This window comes from Triturus cristatus, chromosome 8, assembly GCF_964204655.1.
Source record: "Triturus cristatus chromosome 8, aTriCri1.1, whole genome shotgun sequence".
Lineage (NCBI taxonomy): Eukaryota > Metazoa > Chordata > Amphibia > Caudata > Salamandridae > Triturus > Triturus cristatus.
In genome coordinates, this window is record NC_140591.1 from 601664691 (window position 1) to 601691277 (window position 26587).

A 26587-nucleotide genomic window follows, 5' to 3' on the forward strand; every position below is an offset into this window, starting at 1 on the left:
CAACTAATGAAGCTCTTGTTACCTGGGGCGGAGATTTTAATTCCACTACATGCCAAAGGGGTGCTTAGGGGGTCTGCGGAATAACGTATGAAAAAGGTACCAGTCTCCCTCATTTTCCACACACACCCTACGGAGATCTTTTGAATGACATTATATTTTCATATGACATGGGCTTTGCAAACAATTTATGTTCACCTGTGGTGCCTTTTTGCCCAACGTTCAATGGTCGAGGTGCTTCTTCCATAATTGATTTTATTTTGATAACATGTAGGCATTCCCCAAGTGTCAATGATTTCATCACTCACGATATTGCTTTAAGTGATCATTACCCGCAAAGTATTGACGTGTCAGTGTACAAACAAGATTTTAACTTGAGGGGTAACTCCAATCAGCTTTTGAAGAATATCACTTTGAGCAGACAAAATGAGTACGCATTAAGATAGGGAAATTGGACCCAGTGGAATTTGTTACAAAAATTGTTTCGAAGTGTAAGAACATGTTTTGTGATTTGATGAGAGTTCCTCTCATCAAGTAATTATAGAGAGTTCTTTAATTATCTCTAATCAAATCAAAGAAACACTGTGTAAAAGCAAAAAGGAATAATGTGCACAGTGAAGGCTGGTTTGATTCCCAATGCACTAAAGCATATACTAAACTTAAACATGCACTAAATGCTAGGGTGAAAGATCAGGAGCACATTAGGGAATCCAGAAGGAGTAATAAGAGGGCTTTAAAAGAAAGGAAGAAAATGTTGAAAGAGGAAGCATGGAGTGCGCTGCATGAGGCTTCGACTAATCGAGATCCTACTGCTTTTTGGAAGGCGATTAACGCGCCATTTTTGGTCGAGAATAACAAAGCAACTATAGAAATTGCCATATCTGAATCAGAGTGGATCTCGCATTATTCTAAGCTGTACAACAACTCAACCAGCGATGAACAGGGAATCTTGGTGAATGGGGCTGGCCTTGAGACCCCCCCCCTTTTCAGAAATTATCTCTGGATTTCACCCTGAGCGAGGTTAACGCTGGCATAAATGCAAGCCTGGGTGGCAAGGCCCCAGGGCCGGACCGCATCCGGTGGACCTATTTAAATCTAACTTGGCACTTTTAACACAGGTTTTTAATGCGTGCTATACAAAGGGATTGTTAACGACTTGGTATGATTCCATAATTGTCCCCATTTTTAATAAGGGAGATAGGGCGAATCCAGCATGTTTTTTTTTTTTCAAATTCTTTTTATTGCCATTTATTAGTACAATTGTTACAGATATATATTTTCCCACAGTATCATGGTACAAGTACATCCAATCAGCTAGTATCGGTAAAGACCTGTACAATTACTAAGAAGGGCGAATCCAGCATGTTACCGCCCAATTTCATTATTGGATTCCACAGTGAATATTATAGGACGGGTGATCCTAGAAAGACTACAGGCATGGGCGGAGGAGCAAGAAATTATAAGCGACTTACAATACGGCTTTCGTAAGGGCCTGAGGACAATCGAACAGGGATTAAATCTAAACATTTTACTAGATAAATATACCAAAGCAAAAAGGGAAAGGCTGTTTTTAACTTTCGTCTATTTAAAGGCCGCATTTGATTGCATCGTCCATAAAAAGCTATGGCTGAATTTAGAGGGGCAGGGGGGAGACATTTTATTAATCTCTGTTTTAAGGCAGCTTTAATCGGGGGCAAGGATGCGCTTTGGGATGGATGGGGACTGTATAAAATATTTTAGAGTGATGAAAGGCGTTAAGCAAGGCTGCGTTCTCGCCCCATTTGTATTTACATTGTATATAAATGACCTAGAGACCACTCTGGTTAAGGAATGCAGGGACTTATCATCTGCAGCGCCTCGCCCTATCCCTGCACTCCTGTACGCAGACGACGCGGTCCTTATGGCCCGTACGCCACTCCGTCTCCAAAGGGTAGTCACTTCTTTTACAAATTATGTCTTATTTGGGTCTTACTATTAATTGCTCAAAAACATTTGTTATGAATTGTGGCAATAGATCCAACAAAAAGAGTAATACTATTTTTATTAATACTGGGGCAATAGAGTGCACTAATACTTTGTCTTATCTAGGGATTTTATTTGACCAAACAGGTACTTGGACCAGGGCAGTAAAATCTAGAAGGCTTTAGTTTTGTAAGTCATTGATGGCTTTAACCAATTTCAGTATAAAACTAGGTAAACGCTCCACAGGGGAATTATTGCATATATATAAGGTGAAATGTGTTGCAATTGGCACCTATGGAGCAGGAATATGGGGGTTTGCCAAAGTAAATTTATTACAGATGGCAGGAAATAGGTTTCTCAAATTCCTCCTGTCAGTACCAGACAGTACGCCTAATTATAACTGTCACGCTGAACTTGGCTTGCCCTACTTGGAGGACGTGATTAAGATCCAGCCCGTCCTCCTCTGGCACAGGGTGTGGACTACTGATGAGTCCGCTTTTAACCGCCACATATTAAAAGATGCTCTGGGGATCGATGGACCTAAACATATAAGATGTCTAGAATATGTTAAATCGTTTGCATATCAATTGGGCCATCGAGAATATTATTACAATCCCCATACTTTGTGTAACATGTCTAGAAAGGATCTAAAGTGTAGCTGTATGCGATATTTCAGCGAAATTAGAATCTTGACTGAGATGAAGAAACCGACGGTCCAATCTCACCATCTTACTCTGGCCTTTGAGAACATTCAGCCATATGTCTTGTTAGTCACTAGCGACTACTACAGGTCCAATGTCACCATCCAGTCTCCAGGGTAATGAGCAGATAAGAAGAGGGCAACGGAAATCATTTAGAATTTCTCCTTTCTGAGAAAGGTTTTAAGGCAGCGCAGGTCTAAAAAATAGACTGCAGAACTATATTTCTTGGTCACTAGAAAGTAGTGGGGATTACACACATGTCCACCATCTTGATTGCCGCTTTGGCCAAAAGATTTTGCATTCTCTCCCACAAAATGGAGAGATGGCACTCCCGTTTGTCGCTCAAGGGGATGGTAGAAGGTGCAGCGGGGAAGAGAGGAAGGGTAAGGCAATTCCCTTGCGAACGATCTGTAGAATGCACCGGTCTGATTTTATTGCCTGGCAACCCGGGAAGAATCGGTGGATTCTGTTTCACTGGGTGGCTGTGCTCTAGTAAGGGCATGCTAATGAGCTTTGGCAGATGGAACTGGAGAAAGAGAGGTAGACTGAGTGGCCCGATGACCTTTGCGGTGGGGGATGGTGGGCACCATGGCCTTGACTGCAAAACAGCTGGGTTCCTTGTTGAGCTGGAATGTCTGTCAGTAAGGGGCACATCTACCAAATCCGCAAAAGGAGCAGTGGAACTGTCACGGCTGGTGAGGTGGGCAGACAGGCCCAGTTAGCGGGCTCTCTTTAAAATGCTCTAGGGCGGAATCAGCCTTATCGCCAAGCAGATGAGTCCTGTCCAAGTGCATGTACACCAGGGAGAACTGGACATCGCCTGAGATGGCAGGCACGCACAGCAGCGAATGGCAAGACTGGCGCCTATGGCCGGCCAAATGAAAATCAGTGCTGTCCAAGCACAATGAATTATGAAGCTGGCTGCATCACAACCGTGTTGAATCATTTGAGCATGGACCTGCTGGTGATCTTCGGGCAGACCAGAAAGGACATGAGCCACCAAGTATCAAAGGGTGGGACAACAGGGTCCCAACAAGAAGCTGGTGTGAAACGATCGAAGTTGCAGAAAAACACCGGTTGCACCCCTGGACTTTTAGGGGAAGGGTTCTGTGAGGGGAAAGCAGCGTCTCCTGGAACAGGGCGATAGTGCCTGGCAATTTGTCAGTTGACTAGGAGCCAGAACGAGGTTTGTCTCAATCCCACAATAAGGTATCGGTCAGTGCCTCATTGAGTGGAAAAATGGGTTCAGAAGATGTTTGCCCCCCTGAAGAACTTCTGCCAATACACCAGTCTTAACCTCCAAGGTGGGGAGCTGGAGGTCAAGTACTTCGACCGCCGTATGCATTACCATGGCATAGGAAGCAGATTGCTCTGTGGCCAGTCCAGAGGGTTGAGTAAAGGCCCATTTGTGGGGCAGTATCGAGACCACAAGCCTCCTGTAAGACATTGTGGCAACTATCATCCTGATAGGATTGAGCAAACTCATCAAGCTGGTTATATTCCCTGTCTCTGTCTGTACTAAAAAGGCATTGCAGTGTTTGTGTTCTTCCTTCTGGAGACTTTAATTCAAGTGGTGTAACTGGTACCTTGGGCGGTATCTGGAGCGACTTTAGTTGAGGTCGTTCTTGTGTCGATTCAGCATCTGCGAGAACAATCGGGAACTTCTCCTCTGGTGTTAAAGTGCCCAGGATTGGCGTAGGTCATGGTGCAGGATGCTGGTCTGGGATTGCAGCAGGAGACAAGACAGACCTGGAGGTTCCAACTGACGCGGAGTGCAAAACCGTTGGTTGAAGTCCAGCTGGAGGGCCTCTCTGCTCCTTGGGACCCGAAGGGGCACCAGAGGAGTTGGTAAGGATCCAAAGAGATAGAGCATAGCTGTACAGAACACTTCGATCTGATATGGTGTGGTTGTTGACCCCGGAAACTTGGGTTGTGCTAGAACCAGCAGCTGGTTATGCTCCGAAGTAGGTCAGCTTTGAGAGCGAGTTGTGGCACCACCCTAGCACCTGTTCAGGCGAATGTGAGTGGTGGGAGGAGCTGAAGGCAGCTTAGATTTTTTGTTTCTCTTTTTCAGCTTACCTGACAATTTGGACCACAATGAAGAATGGTATCTATTTGAATTTCCCCAAGAAAGTCAGACGGTTCGCGTCCCTTTGGCGTCATGGATCCGGCAGGCCAGCTGCATAACGGGGCTGCGGTGGGCGGAGGGCTGGGAGGACAAGATTTCTCTCTATGCCGACGATATCCTTCTCTATCTCTCCCACCCGCGGAAGTCTATTCTGGCGGCAATAGATATTTTTGTCAGCTTTGGGAAGAACTCCGGATTCCGCATTAATTGGGGTAAGTCGGTCCTCTATGTTCTCCACGGCGGTCCTCCCCGGCTCCCGGACGGTTGCCCGCTTGTAGTGGCGGAGGAGGGCTTTCGATACCTCGGAGTGTTTATCACACGGGATGGGCCTCTACGGTTTGAGAGGAACCTCATGCCACCGCTCCAGCGGTTCCAGCGCGATTCGACCTCATGGCGGCAGCTGCCGTTGTCGCTGCTGGGTCGTGCGGCCCTTTTTAAAATGATGGCGCTCCCCAGATTTTTGTACGCTCTCCAAAACCACCCAGACCCGGTACCAGCCTCGTACTTTGCGGCGGTGGAGGCGGCGCAGCGGACCCTCCTGTGGTCGGGTACGCCCAGAATAGCGTTACGGAAACTTACGCTGGGGTGGTATGACGGGGGAATAGCCCTCCCGGATATTCGCAAGTACTATTGGGCAGCTCACCTCTCGGCGATAAATCAGGGGACGTATTGCGACGGGAACGACCCGGGGTACGCGATGGACAGATGGCTGCTCCCGGGGGGGAACTTCGAGGTGGCGCTATACTCCGGTTCGGGCAGACTCCACCTCACGGGGCCTACGAAGCATTCGGTTCACATATGGCACGCCGCGCACAGGGCGTTGGGCTGGTCTAACACGCTGACCCTGGCCACACCACTGTGGGCATCGGAGAGGTTGGGTAGCCTGCGTCACACAAAGGGGTTTCGCAGCTGGGATCTCATTGGGATCTCCCGGGTGGGGGATCTTTGGGGGCCGGGGGGGGTCAGATCCTTCGCCTATCTCCAGGACACTTACGACCTGGCGCCCACCAGGCCCCCGCAGGCCTCCCCGTTGGAGGACAGGTTGCTGGATGGCCACATGCCAGAGCATGCCATCTCGCTCACATATAAGAAATTGATAAACAACCCCCCTGATCCTCTGGATTCCCTGAAAGAGAAGTGGGTGGCGGATGGCCTGGAGATTGATGACGAGGAGTGGACCATCGCTTTGGCATCCCCTAGGGAAGTCGCAATCTCGGCTAGACTCCGTTTGGTGCAGCTTAAAATACTGCACAGGGTATACGTCTCCTGCACCAGGCTACAGGCGATGGGGCGGGGAGGGGAGGGACTGTGCCGGCGGGGGTGCGGGGAGAGGGGCTCCTTCTTCATGTTTTGTGGGAATGCCCTAGGGTGCAGCGGTATTGGAGGCGAGTAGTGTCCTGCATGGGTGAGGTATGGGAGACTCCTATTCGCACTGAGGCCAAGAGGTGCTTGCTTAACATTTGGGAGCCTACGGACTTGCCCCAGCGGGGGAGACTCTGGGTTACGCTGGGGCAAATGGTTGCAAAGCGGAACATTGCTCGTCTGTGGGGAGCATCAACACCGCCTAAACTGGTGGACTGGCAAAACGATATGGACTGGTGCATGTTACAGGAAAAAGCGGTATATACGGCGCGAGGATGCCCGCGGAAGTGGGCGGAGGTATGGTCACTGTGGAACACCTTCCGGGGGGACATAGTCGAGCCTCCGCAGGCCCGGCTGTCTGGCCTCGAGATTCCGGTATAATCAATGGCTGGTGCCCGACCTCAAGCATATTGGTTTAGTCCTCCTGCTGTCTCTGTAGATTCCAGGTGCTGCGACACCCCAGATGTGAATGCTCTTTTGAGACCTGTCTTCTGTGACCTGCTTTTGTTATGTTTTGTCATAAAACCAATGAAAAAAGATTTTACAAAAAAAAAAGTTGGTAGAGGTATTGCACTCAGTGAGATGTAAAAGTACCTTTCAGAATGAATAGAGGCAACATTAGGGGTTGTAGCAGGCATGTATCTAGCGTTAAAGTCAAATAAAGGGATCTCTGAGAACACAGCTGTGACGTACATTTTTTTTTCCTATTTCTTTTTTGGTTTTTAAACTTACAACACAGGAAGAAACCCAATGAAATCACATTAGCACACCCGTCCCTAGAATCAAATATGCGACATTACAGCCAATAGAGACATTGTCCCACCCCAACAGATAACACCACCTCCAAAGAGATGTCAGAAATATTAAATGTTTATATTAATTGTCCTTTATTGCTATCTAAGCTTCTTTTATAATATGCTATAAATCCTCCCGATGTCCCCATAATGTGATCAAGCGCCTTAGTAAATTTTTGTTAAGGCCTGGGAAACCCACGGGGTCAATTCTTACAATTTGGCATCTCCACTAGTCTTGAACTAGTGTCATCACAAAGGGCTACTCCCAACGTTGCATTCTGCTTCAATTTGCTTGTCAAAACATGGCTCCTGCTGCAAAGTTGCACTAATAAAATAACTTCGAGCTCTCATACCAGTACATATTAACCGGCAATAGACGCGGATTACTAAGGATCCAGTCCCTCTAAGCAATTCCTCTTTAGGTATGGTCAACAATAGGTTTTTTCCACTGATGCTGCTCGTTTTTCGACTCAAGAGTGATCTTAGGCCCGCAGACCAGACCTCCATGTTAGTGCCCTGACCCCAAAACGTGAATGTTAAATTATATATACCCAATCGATATAGGCTATTTTAACTGCAAGTCCCTAGTTTACGGTAGCCAGGGCCTATGAGTTAGAGAGTCACCCTCCCTCCCCCGGGACAGCACTGTTTGTGCCACTCTGGGTGTGATAAGAATAAAATGAGTCAGTCATTGAAGACAGTTTCGAACTGCTGGCCCAACTTTACCATTTAAAGGCCATGGCAAAGTTCACTGTCCCTCGAAACATGTTTAAGTCACCCTTATGGCAGGCCAACTAAGTCATAAGGAAGCGTGCAGCATATTTCTGACATTAAAAACACAAAACAGATGTTTTTACTGAGGAAAGATTTGGTCGAGATTGGCGAATGCAGGGTTACATGCTGGCCCCTCAGCTGTGCTAACTCCTGAAAGGTGCAATCAAAGTTAGTACTCCAAGGGAGCAAACAACTCTTTACATTAAGCACAACATGGTTTTCAAGTTGAAATTAATGTAAGAAGTTGCAGTGTGCAACTTTTACAAAGTTGACACTTTGTTGCCTTTGATCTCCTGTGCCCTCAACAGTTGCACATCGAACCTGAACCAGAGACAGCTTTCTGCCCTCCTGGGGAGACGTGCTATTGATTCCTAGAAAAGGAGATAATAGGGGCCTGGACTGGATCGAGATGTTACCCCTTTTCTGCAGGTAGCCACATGGGAGTTGGCTGAAAAAGGCGAACTTCAAAGCTGTAGCAGCCTTTGAAAAGCAAATGTGAAACACTTGGGAGAAGGGCATCCCCGTTGTTTAGGCAGACTAGCTGGAACCCCAGAAGGAGAGGTAAAACCTGTTGTCAAACCAGTTTTCCAAGGGTGTGTAACCCCCTTGGTAGCTACATCCCTGTGTTGGAGTAGGGAGCTCTGGAAGCTGAGAGAGGGGTTCTGCCATCTTGGGAATGGGCAGAATGATGTACCTGGGACAGCCAGATGTCGCACATCCCAGGAAGTGGTCATCAGGAGGAAGGGAACCAGATAGCCCATTGACTACCATCTAGATCCTACCCTAAGGGCATTTTCTGTGCATAAAGAGGGCACCCCTGGCACCCAGAAATCACATCTCTACTAGCCTGGAAGAAGGATCAAAGGATGACTGCCTGCCCTGCTGCACATAGCTCCTTGCAAAGAGAGGCTGCACCGATGTGGACTTCACCTCTACAATTGGTGGCTAGCAAAGGAGAGGGGCTGTGCCCTGCTTAAGGAGAAGTAGTCAACTGGCATCCTGGCGACACAGTCTGCAGGGACAAGTTGGTAGCTCAAAGTCTTCGACTCACAGCTAACCGCCACTGGGCAGCACCAGGGACTAGAACCCACTGCACAAAGCAGCACCAGAGTTCGCAGAGTCCAGGAGCGTCGTTTGAGTGCAGCTGGAACCCCATTGGAAATATTGGCCTGTGACCGCGATCCTGGGCAACTGGTAGTTCATGTCAACTGGACTTCTGCTAGCACCGAGAAGACTTCGAGGGACGTCGACCCTGTGACTAGGACCACCTCACCTCCTTTGTGGACTGAGGAGTAGTCGCAAAAAGAACACCATCAAACGTGTTGCACCTACCAGCATCCTTAAGCATCTTCAGCCTCCTATATCCCTTGCATCTGGACCATTTCCATTTGAAAGCCCTGCACTGGCTATGTATGTTCACTCACTTGTGACCCTTACATGTGTTTTTCTATTCACCATGAAGGAGAGTGGATATTACAAACTGTATATAGCATGTTTGGAATTTATATATAAACCCTTTTTTGAGTAATGATAGTTGAAACAATAGCTTGTTGAAAATATGAAAGGTATGAATCACGTTGTGTCTTGTTAAGTTTTACATGCTTAGTTGTGGACAATTGATTTGATTACCTTGGCTAAGGACCAAGACAAACCCATGCCTACTACTGAAATAACTATGACGGAAGGAGTTCTTCAAATATAAGAACAAACGAACAGACTGGCCATAATTTCTCAGATTCTTCATGACTTGGGCAGCCTTAGTTACAAGATACTTACACTAGTCCAATTGGAGAAATTCACACTATATAGTTCATGCAGTGGTTTGGCTGGTGAAGCAATAGAATCCTCCTTAGAATGTTGAGTTGAAAATAAGTCCTTTAAACAAACACATTGAACTGAGAGCTATATACAATGATGCCATCAAACCAGACAAATTTTCTCTTTTTTGCAGGTCTTTGCTGACTCACACCCCAAGTAACGCTTCAATTTATCAGTAAAAATATAGGATATGCAAACTCTCATACTGGATCGGTTTCCAGATAAGCTCTGCAGTTGACAGAGGATTTGGATGCGTTCAGCATACATCTGACACAAAAGGTAGTGTAGAATGACCTTGGTTTGTTTCCCAAAACACACATTAAATTATAGTGGATTAAGGAAAGTTACTCCAAGGTACCGTATATTTTTAACTAGAACATGACAACAGAGGACAGTTGACAACAGTTTAAGTTGATGTATTTCATCCAGTCAAGTATATATTTAAACACTGACTCACGTTTCCAGCCATTTGAGTGAAATATGGTCCTCATTCATGTTAAAAGCTACAGAAAACTCAGATTCATTCATTCATTTCTCCTTCACCAAACCCACCGTACCCCACCATGCCCACCGCTTCTCCAACAGACGCTGGGACAAAGTGACAGAAGAACATCTCACTATCTTCCTAAGCAGAACCGCGCCACTGGCTTCCACAGATACCAACACAGCCGCACTCAACCTCCATCACTGGATAGCCAACTGATCCGACACCCTAGCACCCCTCAAGAAACAAACACATCAAGAAAGCAAGATGGTTCACCCCCGCACTCCAAGAGTCCAGAAGCACCTGTAGACTGCTCGAGAAGAGATGGAGGAACAACAAAACCCCGAAAGCCCACACCACCTTTAAAGCAGCCACCACCACACACCTCCACCTCATAAAAACCACAAAGAAAACAGCCCTGGACTGGATCCGCTCCTTCGTCACCGGACGAACACAGTGAGTCAGACTACTACAGTACCTCTTAGAACCTACACAGATCAACTGCGGAGTGCCACAGGGCTACTTTCTGAGCCCCAACCTTTTCAACACCTACATGGCCCCACTCACAACCATAGTCAGAAACCACAGACTCAACATCGTCTCCTACGCCGACGACACCCAGCTTATCCACTCCCTTACCAATGAACCCATAGTCGCTAAGAACAACTTCCACGAAGAGATAAAAGCAGTCACAACCTGGATGAGAGATAGCTGCCTCAAGCTCAACTCAGACACAACAGAAGTCCTCATCCTGGGATACACCCCTTCTGCTTGGAACAACTCCTGGTGGCCCGCTGCACTGGGAACACCACCCACACCCATGGACCACTCACACAACCTCAGCATCATACTTGACTCCTTGCTCACTATGAACCGCCAGATCAACATTGTCTCCTCGTCATGTTTCAATACCCCCCGCCTGCTATGAAAGATCTTCAGATAGATCCCCACCGAATCCAGGAAGACAGTCACCCACGCCCTCATCAGCAGCAGACTCGACTACAGCACTCTACTCTGGCGTCACCCAGAAACTCCTTTGGAAGCTCCAGAACGTTTAAAATGCCACAGTTAGACACATCACATAACACCTGTGTGAACTCCACTGGCTCCTAGATGACAAAAGACTCCTAACACATGCATACAAGGCCCTCCACAATGCCGGACCAGCGTACTTGAAGCAAACCTCATTCCAAGCACCATACAGACCCCTCCGCTCACCTGTCACTGGCCACCATCCAAAGGATCTGCAGGACCAGAACTGGAGGAAGATCCTTCTCCTACCTCGCCACCAAGACCAGGAACACAATGCACCTCTGCTTCAGGCAATCCCCATTGCTCTCCCAATTCAGGAAGGACCTCAAGACCTGGCTCTTCTAATGAACCCAGCGCCCAGAAAGATCTGCAGTCCCACCCCCCCAGCACTTTGAGACCCTCATGGGTAAGTAGCCATGCTTACAAGCCCCTGATTGATTGAAAGATAAATAGGGGTGCTGGCTGGTCCTTTTGTCAACAGACCTCAACGTACAGTTGCATACTGTTTTTCACTTTTGGAATGTGTGGCATTGCACTTTTATGAAAAAGACTAACGCGCACCGCATCACTTTTAGCATTTAAACAATACACAACTCTGCGAAGAAAACATACATAACACTGATATTTTTGAGTTCATGCTGCAACCCATGACAAACCAATGTAATAATTTATCATTCGCCAAATTTCCTACCTGCTTCACCACTGTTGACTCGCCGTCTGGGGATAGCTTTCACTCGTGCAGGCAGAATGGAGTGCTGCTTATCATATTCCGATGCAACAACAGAATAAGACCTTTGGAAAACTGTGCGCTTTGCCGAGTCAGTATCAGTTATTGGACTGGTCTCTAAACTACAAAAGTAAGGAAAAATGTGGAGATGTGACTCAGTTCAGTGGTAGCTATGCAGCTTTCAGTTAGCCTACTGAGAGAATTTGCTAAATAAATCAACTCAAAGCACTGCTTTATCCACAAAACTTTAAAAACAAGCTGCAATTAAAAAAAGGTTCCACGCACATAAACAATGACACTGTTCTTGGATTTCTTTGAAATGCTTAATTGAGGAATGGGTGAAAACCATATGAGAGAACAACGGACATCCAGGAATTTAGGATATACTATATCACAAATAAAGCATGCATGCTTGTTTCAAAATCCAAAATGTCATTACTTTAAAAAAATCTTTTAATGCGGATGTCTTAAAACAGAAAGAGAAATTCATTAATAGAAATATGAACATTAGTCAAGCCTTAGAATACTGAATGTCAAGGACAACAACTGAAAAGTTGCTCCCCTTTGGTAGCAATCTTATTGTGAATACTCCATCTACCTGTAGATTTGTCACCTGTTGAATAACTGCTGGCGTCAGACTAAATCCGCAAATTTCAAAGCCGGTAGGGGGCGCTGGTTCTGCATCGGAAGTGATGTCCGGCAATGTCAGCAAGGCCATAAGGCGCCAAGCTTAATGTAACTACTTCAGTTCCCTTTTCTCCGCACTTTCAATGCAAATACAGAACTCGCTCCCCTTCACTAAATTTTCCCTTCAGTGCTTAAAAATGTTTGTTCTCCTAAGCTTAAGTGCTAGGGATGTCTCCTCCTGAAGCGTTTGAGCTTTAAGTAACAATGTCAGTTTCCATTGGTTTTATTCTTGCCTTTGAGGCAAATAGATCGAACAACTACAATTTAATAAATAGTTGGATAATAACACTATGTTCATCCTATGTTCCTTTGCAGCAAAAAAAAAACCTATTATAACATTATTTGGACGTGACAAGCCCCATGCACCTCACACAATAACACACACACACACCATTCATTAACACTCAACCAACCTCAGACAAACGATTCCCAAATATAGTTCATTGAGACCCAGCCCAGAGAACATTATTCATTGTTTTGTGGCTGTTGCGTCTTGGCTGGAAGGACTCAAAAGACGATCAAATCGAAAGCCCGTTTCAGTGGAAATATTGATTTCCATTCTCTTTCTTCAGGTATTTAGACAAGTTATTGTCATTTGAAAAAGAGGCAAGGGGTTTGTTCTCTCTGGACTGCACCAGCTTTACGGTTGTCACAATCCAGGACTATAAACCCAGAATTCTGCTTCCAAAAGGAATTCAAATATGAGTATATGCCATAGGAAGATCCACTGCAGGCTTATCTCAGATCCTTTCACTGAATAATGTTCAGTCGGTTTTACTTCCCACCAAAATAAATGTTTAGTTCCCGTCCTTAGGGACTTCTTATTGCAAAACATATATTACTTTGAAACGAGTACACAGTCTCCAGGATGTCAATACAGGTTGAGTGGATATACCTTTGTGTTGGCATGAACACAGGCATGCCAACAGGATCATACAGCTAGAAAGCTTGCCAGATGAGTTTACTACTCTGGGGAAAATACCTAACTTGGTGTTAAGGAACACAGCTCAATCTGAGCCTAGAGCAGGAAAGGCTGGGAACTATGGCATTGGCACTGAAGGCCACTCACGAAGGAACAGTTTGACCACTGGCTCTGGAGGATGTTTCTGGGGAAGAATACGCCAGCAGCTATGGTTCAGTGTTTTTCAAAAACACAAATCCAGCTCGATGGGTGAAGATCCTGTGGGAATCGAAGGCGAGGGTAAAGGGGAGGGGGTGGAGGTGACTTACGTTAGGACACATGCTTCTTTTGCTGCTTGATGTGTGACCTTGAGCAGGCCAATGAACGTCAATAGGGCCCCATTCATCTTTGCAGGAATGCACCATGTAGAGTTTATCTTCCCTCTCTTTAATTGCCTTAGAGTCCACACAGCGACATGACGCACACAGCTTGAAGGCATAATCTCATCACTGGCACCACAGACAAATAAAGTAAGAGTCTGTCGTGGACACAGTCTCTACAGGGCTTAAAGCCCTAATGCTTCAGGGGAGGCATCCCTAGCCCTTGTCCTAGATAAACAAATATTTTGAAGCACTGATGTGAAAATGTAAAAAAATGAATGAAGGAGAGTGAGCTCTTAATCCACATTGAAAGCACGGAGAAAAGGGAATGGATGTCATTACATTGGGTTGGGCGATATATGGCTTCAGTGATGTCAATGGAGATTACTTCCAACAGTGATGCAACACCAATGTCCCCTACCAGCTTCAAGACTTTTGAAGTTTACGGATCCAGTCTGACACCTGGGGTTATTCAACAGGTTAGGAATCTGCAAATAGAAGTACTTATCAGAACTTTACATTTTGTAAAAGATTTACTTATGCAACGCCTTCAAAGAAGTTTACTGCTTTCAGAGTTAAACCAGTCTAAATTCTCTGAACCACAAAAGGAAATTAGTAGTTTAGGCTGCAGGGGAAGAGGCATGTAGAAACAGACAGAAGGACGTGCATGTGCACCAGTAAATATACACTGTAGTTTTCATTAAAGGTTAGCCTCACTACAATACAATAGGACAGTCAGCGGGGTTCCCCAATCCCCATTCCATATGGTCCCCTACCTGGGATATTTGGGAAACAAACAGGCTGGAATGTAGGAGATAATTAAGCAGACATGAGTGCAGCGTACTACGACATTTCAGATCAGTTTTTAAGATGATTATTTCTTTGACGGATTGAACAAAATTGGAAGACAGCTCTAACAACAGGATGTGGTGGTTAGAGGCAGATTTGTTTTTTTTCCTAGGGTGGGATTTCCCTTTAACAACTCTGAGATGGGGTTTTACTCGTACTAAGAAGGGTGGCACTTCAGATTTTGTTTTTCAAAAGCTGCTAACATTAAAAAGCATATACCTTGGTGGCATGGATTTCATATTACTTTCAGGCTCCTCAAAGACATTTGGGCATGCATCAGGAGTAACTGAGATATATGGTGCAGGCACAGACGTTGAACGCAGGTATCTCATCTCATCCTGGAAAAGGTTGTCATCCTGGTACCCAACAAAGTTTTCATGCTGATGCCTGTACAACACCAAGAATAATTCTCAATCAATAAACCACACAAAATGCCATTTGCTAAAACACAGGCAAAGGAAGAAATAAAAAACAAAGCACACAAATCATAATGATGCAAAGTAATGCTTTCCTTGTGCACTGTAACTAGCTTTCTATTTTAATTTAAAATCACATTGAATACATCAAATGACCTTAAGAGCATAGCATGTGGAAATTTAAAGCAGCTTCTGAAACGTTATAAAGGTTATACAGGATAGAGATCAAATACTGGTCAGTATACCGCATTAATAGTTTTAGAACTTTGAAGCCTTTCCAGGACTGTGTAACGAGTGTAAATAAGTGATGGAGGTTTGGCAATCAGTGATTCATTTAGTGTACCTGATCAATCTAATTTCCCAGCGTCTGTACAACCAATGCATTAATGCCAGGGAGTTCACTATACAGAGATTTGTCTCTAATAAGGGAGAGGCACGAGGCCTAGAATAGATTTCACCTTTCATTTTTCTTTTTAAAGGATTACAACTGAGCAAAGCTCTCTGTGCTACGCTTATATGGCATTTAAGTGATGCACTGGTCTTTAGGCACCCTAATAAATATGAAACATGCTCATGTACAAAGAGTAAAAAAATCACAAGTTAATTACTTGTGTAACGATATATCTGCAAGAGACATTAGTTAGTGATAGATTCCTTACCCTATAATATCCCCAGTCGTCAGACTGGATCCGGAAAGTTTTAGTCAGCAGAACCCCTGCACGTCGGTAGGCGTCGTCGTACAGCTCCACGTACGTCGCTGGCGTCGTAGCCGCCGAGATGACGTAGTCGGAGCTACTTAGACGTGCCCACGCGTGCGGACGTCAGTTCTGTACACAACTTTTCCGCGACAGGAGCGCAGAGCCATGCAAGAGACCAAATACTGGTGCAATAGAACTAGGGCCCTGAAAGGGATGACCTGAACCCTAGAGAACAGTTCGCAGAACGGTGAGGATGGGCGGGCGGTAAGGAATCTATCACTAACTAATGTCTCTTACAGATATATCGTTACACAAGTAAGTAACTTGTGCATCTGAGAGACACACGTTAGTGATAGATTCCTTACCTTAGAATACATACCCAAGCAATACCAACCCCGGTGGTGGGTCTGCGAAGTGAGATTACACCAAAAAGTCACAGAGAACGGAACGGCCAAAGAAGCAGTCTCTCCGGACCTGAAGAACAAGTTACTTACCTTCGGTAACTATACATCTGTAAGAAACATTAATTAGTTAGATTCCTTACCTTAGAATATCCTCAGGCTGGATCCAGAAAGATTTTTCGTCAGCAGTACCCTTGCATGTCGGTAGAAAGCTGGAGTCGCCCGGCGCTGTGCGATGGCGGGGTGCCACACCCTTATCTACAGGAACCCCTGTGTTAGGTTTGTTCCAGGTGCTCAACAGGATGTCAGTAAGCGCTTTGTTAAAGGGCAGCAGCGGCTCCGCGGAGGACGTCGCTGGCTGCAGCACCTCGGTCAGGAGATTGGTCTTGATAGGCACAGAAGGGAGCTCAAGGTTAAGAGCCTCAGCCGCCCTACGCAACACCACTGAAAAAGTCCCAACCTCCTCCGTAACCACGGAAGAAGGGGACAGTGTACCAGGGTGTGGAGAGAAATCCAGATCCACTGGACCTTCCATGTCGCCTTCCCATTCAGGCTCATACTCGCATTGAGCTGCAGGAGGGTCTTCAGACCCCTCCCAGTACTCCCCTTCATCCACTGGTTGTTGAACAGGCCGGTAAGGACGAGGTGCCCAGGGAAATGGGACAAACTCCCCACCAAGAAATGTAATCGGGGGTAAGAGAGCAATTCTGGTTCGGGCCGTCCGGCGTCAGTGGCGGCGCCGCACCCGACACCGACGCCAGATCCGGCGGCGCCGCAGGGTTTGGTGCCAGCGTAGCCAAGGCCAAAGGCGGTGGCACAGGGGCAGAATCACCCAACGAGTCCGCGGTCCCAAAGGCGCTCCGGAGGGACCCGATGGGTCAAACAAACGACGCAAGGCCGACACGAAGGCCTGTACTTCGTCCGAAGTTGCGTGCGGGCCTGGAAAGGGTGGATAGGCCGCAGGCAACAACAGAGGCTCCATCGGAGCCGCAGGGAAGTGACCGCTCGCCCCCTCCACCGCGTCCCACGACCGATGGGGTGTAGAGGAAGAGCGACAGCGCTTCTTTGACTTTTTATGGCGCCGTGACTTACCTGTCCCCGATTCCGACGAGTGATGGTGATGGCTCCGCGACCGGTCCCTTGACCTCCCACGGGAGCGGGACCTCGATCGGCACGGAACCGATTGCCGGACCTCCAACAACTTTCGGGAACGCTCCCCCAAAGCTCCATGGCCCGACAATCGGGGCACGCATCGGGGTCATGGGCGTGCCCCAAGCAGAATAGACACACGTCGTGCGGGTCCGCTACCGACATGTTCCGATGGCAGGCCCTACAGGACATAAACCCGGGCACCTCCCAGGAGTCGAGTACTCGACAAAACAAGAGAAACAAGTTCTCAGAAACCAAGTTAAAACTTTTAACTAGGGGTACCGCTCTCTCTCAGATCTGCGCTGCTGGCGCAGAAAAAGAAAGAACTGACGTCAGCTCGCGTGGGCACGTCTAAGTAGCTCCGATGACGTCATCTCTGCCGCTACGACGCCAGCGACGTACCCGGAGCCATACGCCGCCGCCTACTGTCACGTACTGCTGACAAAAACTTTCCGGATCCAGTCTGACGCCTGGGGATATTCTAAGGTAAGGAATCTATCACTAACGTGTCTCTTTCAGATAGGAGATTTACATGTGAACACTACAACATGACAGATCCTGCAACAAAACAGGTGCAATACTCTAGCCAGAAAAGATAGGAGGCAACTATAGATAGATCAATTTCTAAAGAGGAATGGGCCAACATTCAACCTGTGCAAACAATACTGCCAGAAATACTGCACAAACGGAAACCATGGTTAAAGTTATGCAGTACTGACAAAGTTTTCACATGGGACCTGAGCAAGTCAGACAAGTGCTGTCACTGGTGTAGGAAGATGGCTTTTTATGTAGGTTACCAAAATGAGGTACACTATGTAGAAGGTCCTGACCACCCTTATTGGCTTACAGGGCTTCAATTAATAATCCCAAATGCTCTCTTTTGTGGTAATGTGTTCGAGCAGTTTAAGCTTATCAGAGGGTAGTGTTAAGTATTTGTTATACACACAGAGACAATAAATGAGACACACACTCAAGAATAAACTCAAGACTTATTATGAAAAATAACTAGGATTTTTATAATATTTTAGACACCAAGATGTTCAGAATTAGGTTAGTATTTTTTGAATTACCAATTTTTATAGCCAAGCAAAAATGTCACACTAATGGACTTTAACGCTGTAATGCTTTCCTATGAGAAAGAAACATATACTGCATACGAGTATATGCAATCGTATTTCGTGGGTTCCTTTAAGGACTTGAGGTGCTAGGGGGTTAAAGTCACAAGATCCACCAGCGGTTTGGGTTTACATGTCCAGGAGTGCCCGGGTGCAGAGGTGCTTTTGAAGCCTTGCGCTACACTGTAGGCAAAGGGGGGTGGGGCACCTTGAAACGGGATGCAGAGGGGGACTTGGCGACAAGTTCAGGAGCACCCATTGGGGTGGGGGGTGGGGCTCAGTCGGTTGTCCTATACTCAGGCCGGTGAGCTCAGGTGCAGAAGGTTTTGGTCAGTTGGGCTCGTACGTCAAAGACACTCACGGTTCTCGGTCACACTTTCAAAGGGGGACAAAACAAGACACCTGGGCCACTCTCTGTGCTGGCCACTGCGGTGCTGATGTCCCTTGTCGACTGGTCAGTCTTTGTGGCGTTGGAGTCCGGACTGGACTTCAAACTAGTTTTGGTTGCAGCAAGGGGTCCGTTAACCCGGGTATTGGTGAAGGGCAGCTCCATGGGGTATTGGCGTCTTCACACTTAGTGGGGAGACGGATCTGACCTGTGGGAGCATGGTGACCTCCTCCAGGGCGGCTGCTGCGTTGATGAACCCAGTGGTCAGCACTACGGTGAACCGGACATTGAGGTCGGTGCCTGCAGGTTGCAGGGAAGTGGCTCCTCCACTTCAAGGGGGATGCGGTCGTGATTGTCGAGAGAAGAGAAGGCAAGCAGGGTCCGGGGTCAAAGTCTACTGGTAGTCAACAGCTCGTGCTTCTTCTTTGGCTCTTCTTTGTCCTTTTGTCAGGGAAATCAGAGTTCCTGGTGTCAGGGGGGCCACCTTAATACTAAATTTTGGGGCATTAAGGGGAGTGAAGGGTAGCAGCCAATGGGCTAAGTACTCTTGGGGTCACTACGCCCCCTATGGCCACTTCCTGTGGGGAGTGGCCTTAATTCTTTTCCAGAGTTTATAATTCCAACAAAGACAAGATGGTGGAATCCTTCCTTTGTGGAGCACATCAGGTAGCCCATCTTAGGGGTGTGACTAGCCTGGTGGTGCAACACGCCTACTTGCACATCTAATTTTCTGTCTGTCCTGGAGGCAGATGGGTTGCAGGGCAGGGGGTGGCATCTCCCAGGTCTGGGGGATGCCTGGGTCGCATATCAAAGGTGGCATATCCTTTGAAGTCTCTGGCCTTAGTATGCAGATTTACTAGCCATCTTGCTGGTGGAGGTGTAAACACCTCCCGCAAAAGCAGACATTGTTTCTGACCTGTGAGAGTGCGGGCTCTCAACTCCAGGGGTTCACAAACACGTCTGTGGTGGCAGGCTGAAAGATACCAGTCAGCCAGCACAACAAGAGGCTGGCAGGTTTTCAGGGGACACCTCTAAGGTGCGTTTTCGGTCCATGTTTTAATAAATCCACTGCTGGCATAAGTATAGATTTATTAGGACAATGTGTTTGATACCAAACACCATTTGTTTCAGTGAAGTCATCATGTAGCTGGGGAAGTCGTAATGGCCAGTGCCCAGTACATGTACTTAAGATGGCTTCCCTGTTCACTTGTACTATCTAGCAATTGAACTAGACAGCACAGGGGGATATTTGCTCATGCAGATATGTCATCACATGTAATATAGTGCACCCTGCCTTAGGGCTATGAGTCCTGCTGTAGGGGTAACTTGCATATATTGCATGCAGTGTCTGTGGGTATGACACACAGGGTGTGCCATGTTGTGTTTTCACATTTGACTGCACCATTTCCCACAGCCTGCAATGGCAGTCTGCATGCGTTTGGTGGTGGGTCCCTAAGGGTGGCAATACACATGTTGCAGTCCTTGGGGACCCTCTTTAGTACCCAATACCCCAGGTACAGCGGTACCTTTTACTAGGGACTTACTGAGGTGCTAAAGGTCTTGCCAATTGGAGAACAATTGAACAGCTACCTTGTTTTAGGAAAAGCGCACTGGAGACCTGGTTGGCAGGAACTCAGTGCACTCCAGTCAAAATTGCATCAAATACCAAGTAAAAGTGGGGGGTGACCATGTCAAAAAGGGGCACTTTCCTAGTGTTGCAATGATATTTGCAGATCACTGTATCCTGCATTTGAAACTCAATAAAAATATCTGATTCTTAAAAGCAAACCGCTTGCCTCAACTTACTGAATTTCACCAAACTATGACCACGTTTGTCTTAAAACAACTTTTCACAATTCAAAGCCACATCAAGCAGATCCCTGTACCGATCAGGTGAAAATCCAGGCAGCCAAAACCATTCAAATCTTTTCACAGCTGCTGAGGTCGCAGAGGAGTTTACTTCTGAATCAACCGTAGACAGCTTTGCCTCTTTTATATGTTTTGAAGGGTAAACATATCTGAGCCATCCATTTCTAAAGCCTTTTGCTTGTCACTCTGCATATTCTTTACTGGCTTATCCACGAGCTGCCATAAAGAACTGTATCTTGCCGAATTATTTGCTGCATTCACAGACCTCAGGGCCAAGGGTCCAGAAGAAAATAAAAATCTTCTTTCAGGATAAATACTTTTTAAGTCTATGGCCACAAACATTCAAGAAAGAAATGGGTATTATTTTAACATTATCCACTCATAGCAATCTATTGCAGACAAGACAAGTACACAAAAAAGATTTTTTAATGAAAGGTCTGTATTTTCTCTGCACTGTGCAAGAAATTACATGTAAAGCGGATTGTTTCTCAAAATAGCAACACTGCAATTGATTACGAAAGATCCAGCAAATGGCAAGAAAGTACGTCAATTTTCTTGGCCAATTATGAACTTTCTCCACAAGCTCATCCAGCATATCTACTTTGCTATTTCTTGCCAAATTCAAATCTAAAGTAAAATGATGGTGTATCTGACAATGGATCGACTGCAGTTCTGTGTTCTAAGTACACTGTTGATCACACAGTAAAAAAGAGAACTCTAATCCTAAGGACTCAAAATACTTAATGATAAATGTTATCGTCATGCACTAAAATCTTTCTCTACAGTAGAATATACCCCACTATGTCTGGGTTCATGGGATTCAGCAGTAGTTGACTCTCCATGTTTTGGATGCTAAAGGTGCCGATGGACACATTTTAAAATACACCATATCATCTTGATACAGTCCTCCATTCAAGCAGTATAACTGCTTTAGTTACCAAATCCTCAATGGTGCACGTTGTGCTTTAAGATTATCGGGTAATGTTCTCCGGTTCTGCAGCATCATTAGTTGAACACCTGCATCAACACTTTAGTTGGTGGAGACAGGAGCAGCTAAACGTTTAGTCATCTGTCTCATGTGACTACTAATAATTCCCTCAAAAGCATAAAATTGCTCTGGAACGGTTGGTAATAGAGATGTTAATATATAGCTTCTCTGTAGTCCGATAACTTCGCGAGAAAAAGACTTTCATGTATTTTGCAAGATGGGAGAAACAGGAAGGATGAACACTAAAAACGTTGTCACATGAGCTATAGAAAACAACTGTAGAAAATAGACAGAGAATAGGTTGATGGGAATGATGAATCAAATTGTGGACTAGATTGCAGACATTCAACTAGTGGTTATGACCACCCATGACAGTCAGGCAATCCCTCTCAAAAGCACAGAGGACAAAGAAAGCCAGGTTTCTCAAGTCGATCGTTATATTAAGCATATTTTCTTTAATTTAGTTGGAGTCCATAGTTTTTGCAGCCATGAGACAAAATACAGATGGGAAGAATCTTGCTGAATGATGCTGGGTTAAGGAAATCAGCGTATGCTGACAATATTCTGATTGTTGTTTCGTGTCTTGAGAGATCAGACTCAGTTTTACTGATGCTTACTCAATAGGAACGGAATAGTTTGGGCCACACATTCGATTGGGACAAAACAGAAATGATCTCCATATCAATACGTGTGTTAATAATGGTTTTGCTATTTGGAAAGCTAAGTAGGCAGTACAATCATTATTTATAGATATCAAATTTGGGAACAAAATTACACATTTATTGTAAACCTATTTTAAATTAATAAAAAGGCTACATTTATGAGACATAGATGGGAACATATGGGATTAATGATGTGAGTGGCAGTTCATTCAACAGAAGTGTGCTGTCTGGTTATGATTTTATATCATTAAAACTCCTACTGCTATCTTTGAGCAAAGTATATTTCAAAAATATATTATAGGTGTGTATTTCTTTCTTAGACTCTCATTCAAATGTTCAAATTCCTTTATTCAAACGGATAACTACTTGGACTGTGTTTGAATATGCTGATCAATAAGCCACAATCTAGGATTATTTCACAGGATGGTAATGGACTTGCCTGAGTTGTTTGATAGACCTGATTGGTCCGAGGTCCAAAGAATTCTAAGAAAATCAACCATAAATGAATAGGCATTTATTGTGATCTCTCTGGAAAACAGTAAACCTGGATGTATAGAGCCTGGCTATTTGCCAACAGCAACACCGTCAAGGACTGAAAGGTATGAACAAACCGTAGAAAGGACTGTTTCAAGGAAGAGGGGAGACATCTTTATAAAAATATAAGGTGGGTGAATTGTAACAATTTATACGTATACCCAATGTGTTATAGGATCTTTGGGCTGATGTCCTTGTGTTTCAAATGATCCTTATCCTCTGTTTTCTGAATGTTTATAGATGTTAATTAACCTCTGTTGACTGTTTTAACTTGTGCTACGCATATTGGTTTACAAAAAGTTAGTTACAGATGAAGCAAAAAATGCACGAAACTGGGGCACCTTCTTGGGCAGAGCTGGTGCAATGGCTTCAACTGGTACCAATGCATGTGTGCTTTTTACGGCACTACAGATTTGTTTCTGAAATGTCTTCAGCACCTCTTCTGGAATGGAATGAGGGTGCAGAGAACTTGGCTTCCTGTTCTTGTTTTCGTTTGAATGTCAGTATCTATCTTCACCTGAACCCACCTGTTACTGTTCTCTCAGGGCTATTCTGGTAAATACTGTTCTACATAATTTAGTTTCTAACAAGTGTACGAAACCAAATATTTTGCCTGGAAGGGGGTTCTTCACTCACCTGACAGAAAATGAGACCCTTTGGTGCCTAGCAAAATCGATCAAAAAAAGCACCTTTTACCAGTTATGAGAGTTAGTTTTAAGCACAAACCTTATACAACAGCCTCAGCAATTAACTTGAAGTCCCTATGCTCATTTGTAGGGCAAAATGAAAAGGGAAATCAAGTTATGAGACAAATGTAAAGGTTGGGGTTCCAGGGTCCAGGCGTTTGTGATGCAGAAAATGAAACAGAGTCACATGAGTGAATCAGTACCGTTACACTGGGTCCACACGGCTTGGCTGCTCCCCCATCACAGTTTCGAAAACAAAATTAAAGGTTTATGGTTTCAAAAGAATTCACAGAGAAAACATTTGATATAGTAAGCATAACTAAAAGTCAAGATTCATGAAGGTCAACTTTCATATAATTACCAGCAATAGCACTAGTTCCAATGATTATTCAGGAAAGAAACTTCTAGTCCAGTTAGACTTGCTTCGAGAAAGGAAGAAACTATTTTGGGTCCATAAAAACCAATATAATACAAAATCCAGACCTCAAACTTTTATAGCTTTTAAAGAATTTTTTTTCCACAAATTACCTCATTTAACACTAATTGAAACTGCAAGTAGCAATGGTGCAATTGTTACGTGATAAGCAAGACAGTGATTGAGCCTACTACCTTCCCAGCTATAGTAAGTAATTCCATATGACTGAACATGTTTCAGTGCTAAATTCTGGCATGGCAAATTTGTGCACATATACAATCTAGTAATCAGAGCCGATCAACCATACAGGTAAAAATGATATAGTTAGTTGGAGGCCCACTTCAATATGAAGCCTTGCTGGAGCCTGTACTGTACATTCTTTAGACAAGATAGTTACTACAACCCCAGCTTGGCAAAGTCAGAGAATGAAATGATGCACTCTTATTCACCTGGTTGTCTATGCACTCCTAGCCTTTGAGTAACCCTGTTTCAGGAGAGAGGTGTTCGTCAGCACTATGAAATGAGATATTAAGAAAGAGACAGGCTTCTCTTCTCTAAAAGGTCCACAAAGAAGAACGAGATAGCGCAAAAACTATTTTATTTTCAACATTTGCTAAGATAGTCCAAAGTTTACCTGGCTAATGTTTGCAAGTAGAGGCACTGCATTTTGATGGGTAGATCTTCTGAAATGCCCTCCTTGACACTGGGAAGCTGAGAATGGAAGGGTTTGGTAGGATGGTAGCACAAAATATTTGGTTCAGCTGCACTGCTCAAAGACAGCAAGAATAGTGCATTTGCTTTAATCACTTGGTGAGCCTCCATTGTGGGCAAGGCACGAGGTGTCTTCAGCTGCATTGGCTTTCTCCTGGAGAGTTTTACCTGAAAAATAACAAAAGGCTCAATTAATTTCCATGAAGTTTATTTGTAAGCAACAAAAGAACTAAGAATTCTAGCAAAGAACTATGGGTTCTCGCAAATAATGTTTTACTCGCATCCTAGGCTAGAAATGCTTAATTTTGAGAAGCTCAACTCTGAACCTACAGGCAATGGTACTTTACTCACAAGGTGAGAGCTGCCGCACCCTGTCCTTTGCATGTAAAAGGAGATGACGAGGTCAGCTCGAGCCAACATGCACAGCAACCCTAGGTTTGGGTTAGTGATCTCCATGAAGATCAATAACCATGGCCTGTGCTACATTTTGTCTTGAGAATGCATATCAAAAGCTGGCAAGCTGCGGTGGCTGCTCCCAAGAATGTTACATTAACCCACTCTTGATCTTCGTAACTGAACAAGCAAGAGTTTTTGTATATGTATAGTGTGCAACTAGTTCTGCTGCGATGCAAGTCCAGTCCAAATATCCAAAAATTATATTTGCTGTTACCTTTTACTGAATCAAACAAAGCTGAACCAAACTAAACTGTATACCACAGTTAAAGGTTTTGATGACCCACAGACCTCTTCAGGTAGCATAGAACCCATTCCAAAAGTAAGATAGCAGAATTATAGAATATTTTTAACAGACAAAAAAAGTGTGCTTTTACATCAAAAAACATGTAGGTTACGGATAATGCCCATATTAGTGCTATAAATAGGTTTCTAAGAAAGGCACTGTAGCCTAAAGCCAATTAATATTGATGTTGCCTTAGGCCCTTATAGAAAGCTGGCTCTTTATATGGTATACCAAAATGAGGTATACGGAGCAAAGAGTATGGGTATCCCTTATAAGTGGACAGGCTTGCTCTAGAAATCCCAAGGTAATCTCTTAGGGGGTAGTGTAGTCGAGCAGTCTTAGTCTTATCAGAGAGGAGTGTCAGACATCTGCAATACACACACAGTCAATAAATGGTACAAACTCATTAGGAGATCCACACCAATTTATAAAATAACACTTATCTTTATATATTATTTGGCACCAGGATTATCAAAATCAGGTATGTTTTGAGATGGAAATGTTGTTTTCAAAAAGCGACACCTGGTGCAATTTCTGAAACAGTTATATTATCCTATGGAGGAAAGTCATATACTGCATACAGGTACTTCACAACGGCTTACGGGACCAATATTCAGGGGCTTAAGGTAAGTATGGTGCAGGGTCCAAGGCAGCACCAACAGGTCACCTCATGCTAGGGGGCACCGGTGCTTTCGGGTGTCAGGTTCTTGGCGGTCCCGAGTCCTCACAGATCATCTGGGGTGCCTGCAGGATGCAAGGGAGCAGTTCCACTACTCCACAGGAGTTTCTAAGTCCTGGGTGAAGGCTGGAGGTCATCTTTGGCGCAATTGTCGAGGACAGCAGGCAGGCCAGCAGGGTTGGTGCAAAGTCAGTTGCTGATCTTCTGTTCTTGCTTTTGCAAAGCGTCCATCTTCTTCTTTCAGATTAACAGGATCTGATTTCCTGGTGCCAGAGGCTATCTTAAATAATAGATTTCAGGGTGTTAGGGGAGTGTAGGGTAGTAGCCAATGGACTACTTATCCCTGGGGTCCCTACGTCCCCCATATGACCACTTCCTGTGGGAAGTAGACTTAACCCTGCCCCTGAGTTCCTAATTCTGCCATCACAAAGATGGCAGACTTTAGAATCTTGCATCCACATCAGGTAGCTCACCTTAGGGGTGGAACTATCCTTGGGTAGACACGCCTCTCTGACCAATTTTCCCACCTGACCTGGTGCCA

General features: G+C 45.1%; 1 protein-coding gene across 15 annotated transcripts in view; it reads right to left on the reverse strand.

Moving 5' to 3' along the window:
- The window catches only part of MYCBP2 (MYC binding protein 2), a 1771217-nt gene that overhangs the window by 455492 nt on the left and 1289138 nt on the right, over positions 1-26587 (reverse strand). For all 15 annotated transcript variants that reach the window (XM_085622060.1, XM_085622057.1, XM_085622054.1 and 12 more), the window contains 3 exons: positions 24552-24796; positions 14816-14983; positions 11744-11901 (listed from right to left, as the gene is read on the reverse strand). In XM_085622060.1, the coding sequence (XP_085478186.1) occupies positions 11744-11901; positions 14816-14983; positions 24552-24796 (571 nt within the window). The remainder of the gene's footprint in view (positions 1-11743; positions 11902-14815; positions 14984-24551; positions 24797-26587) is intronic.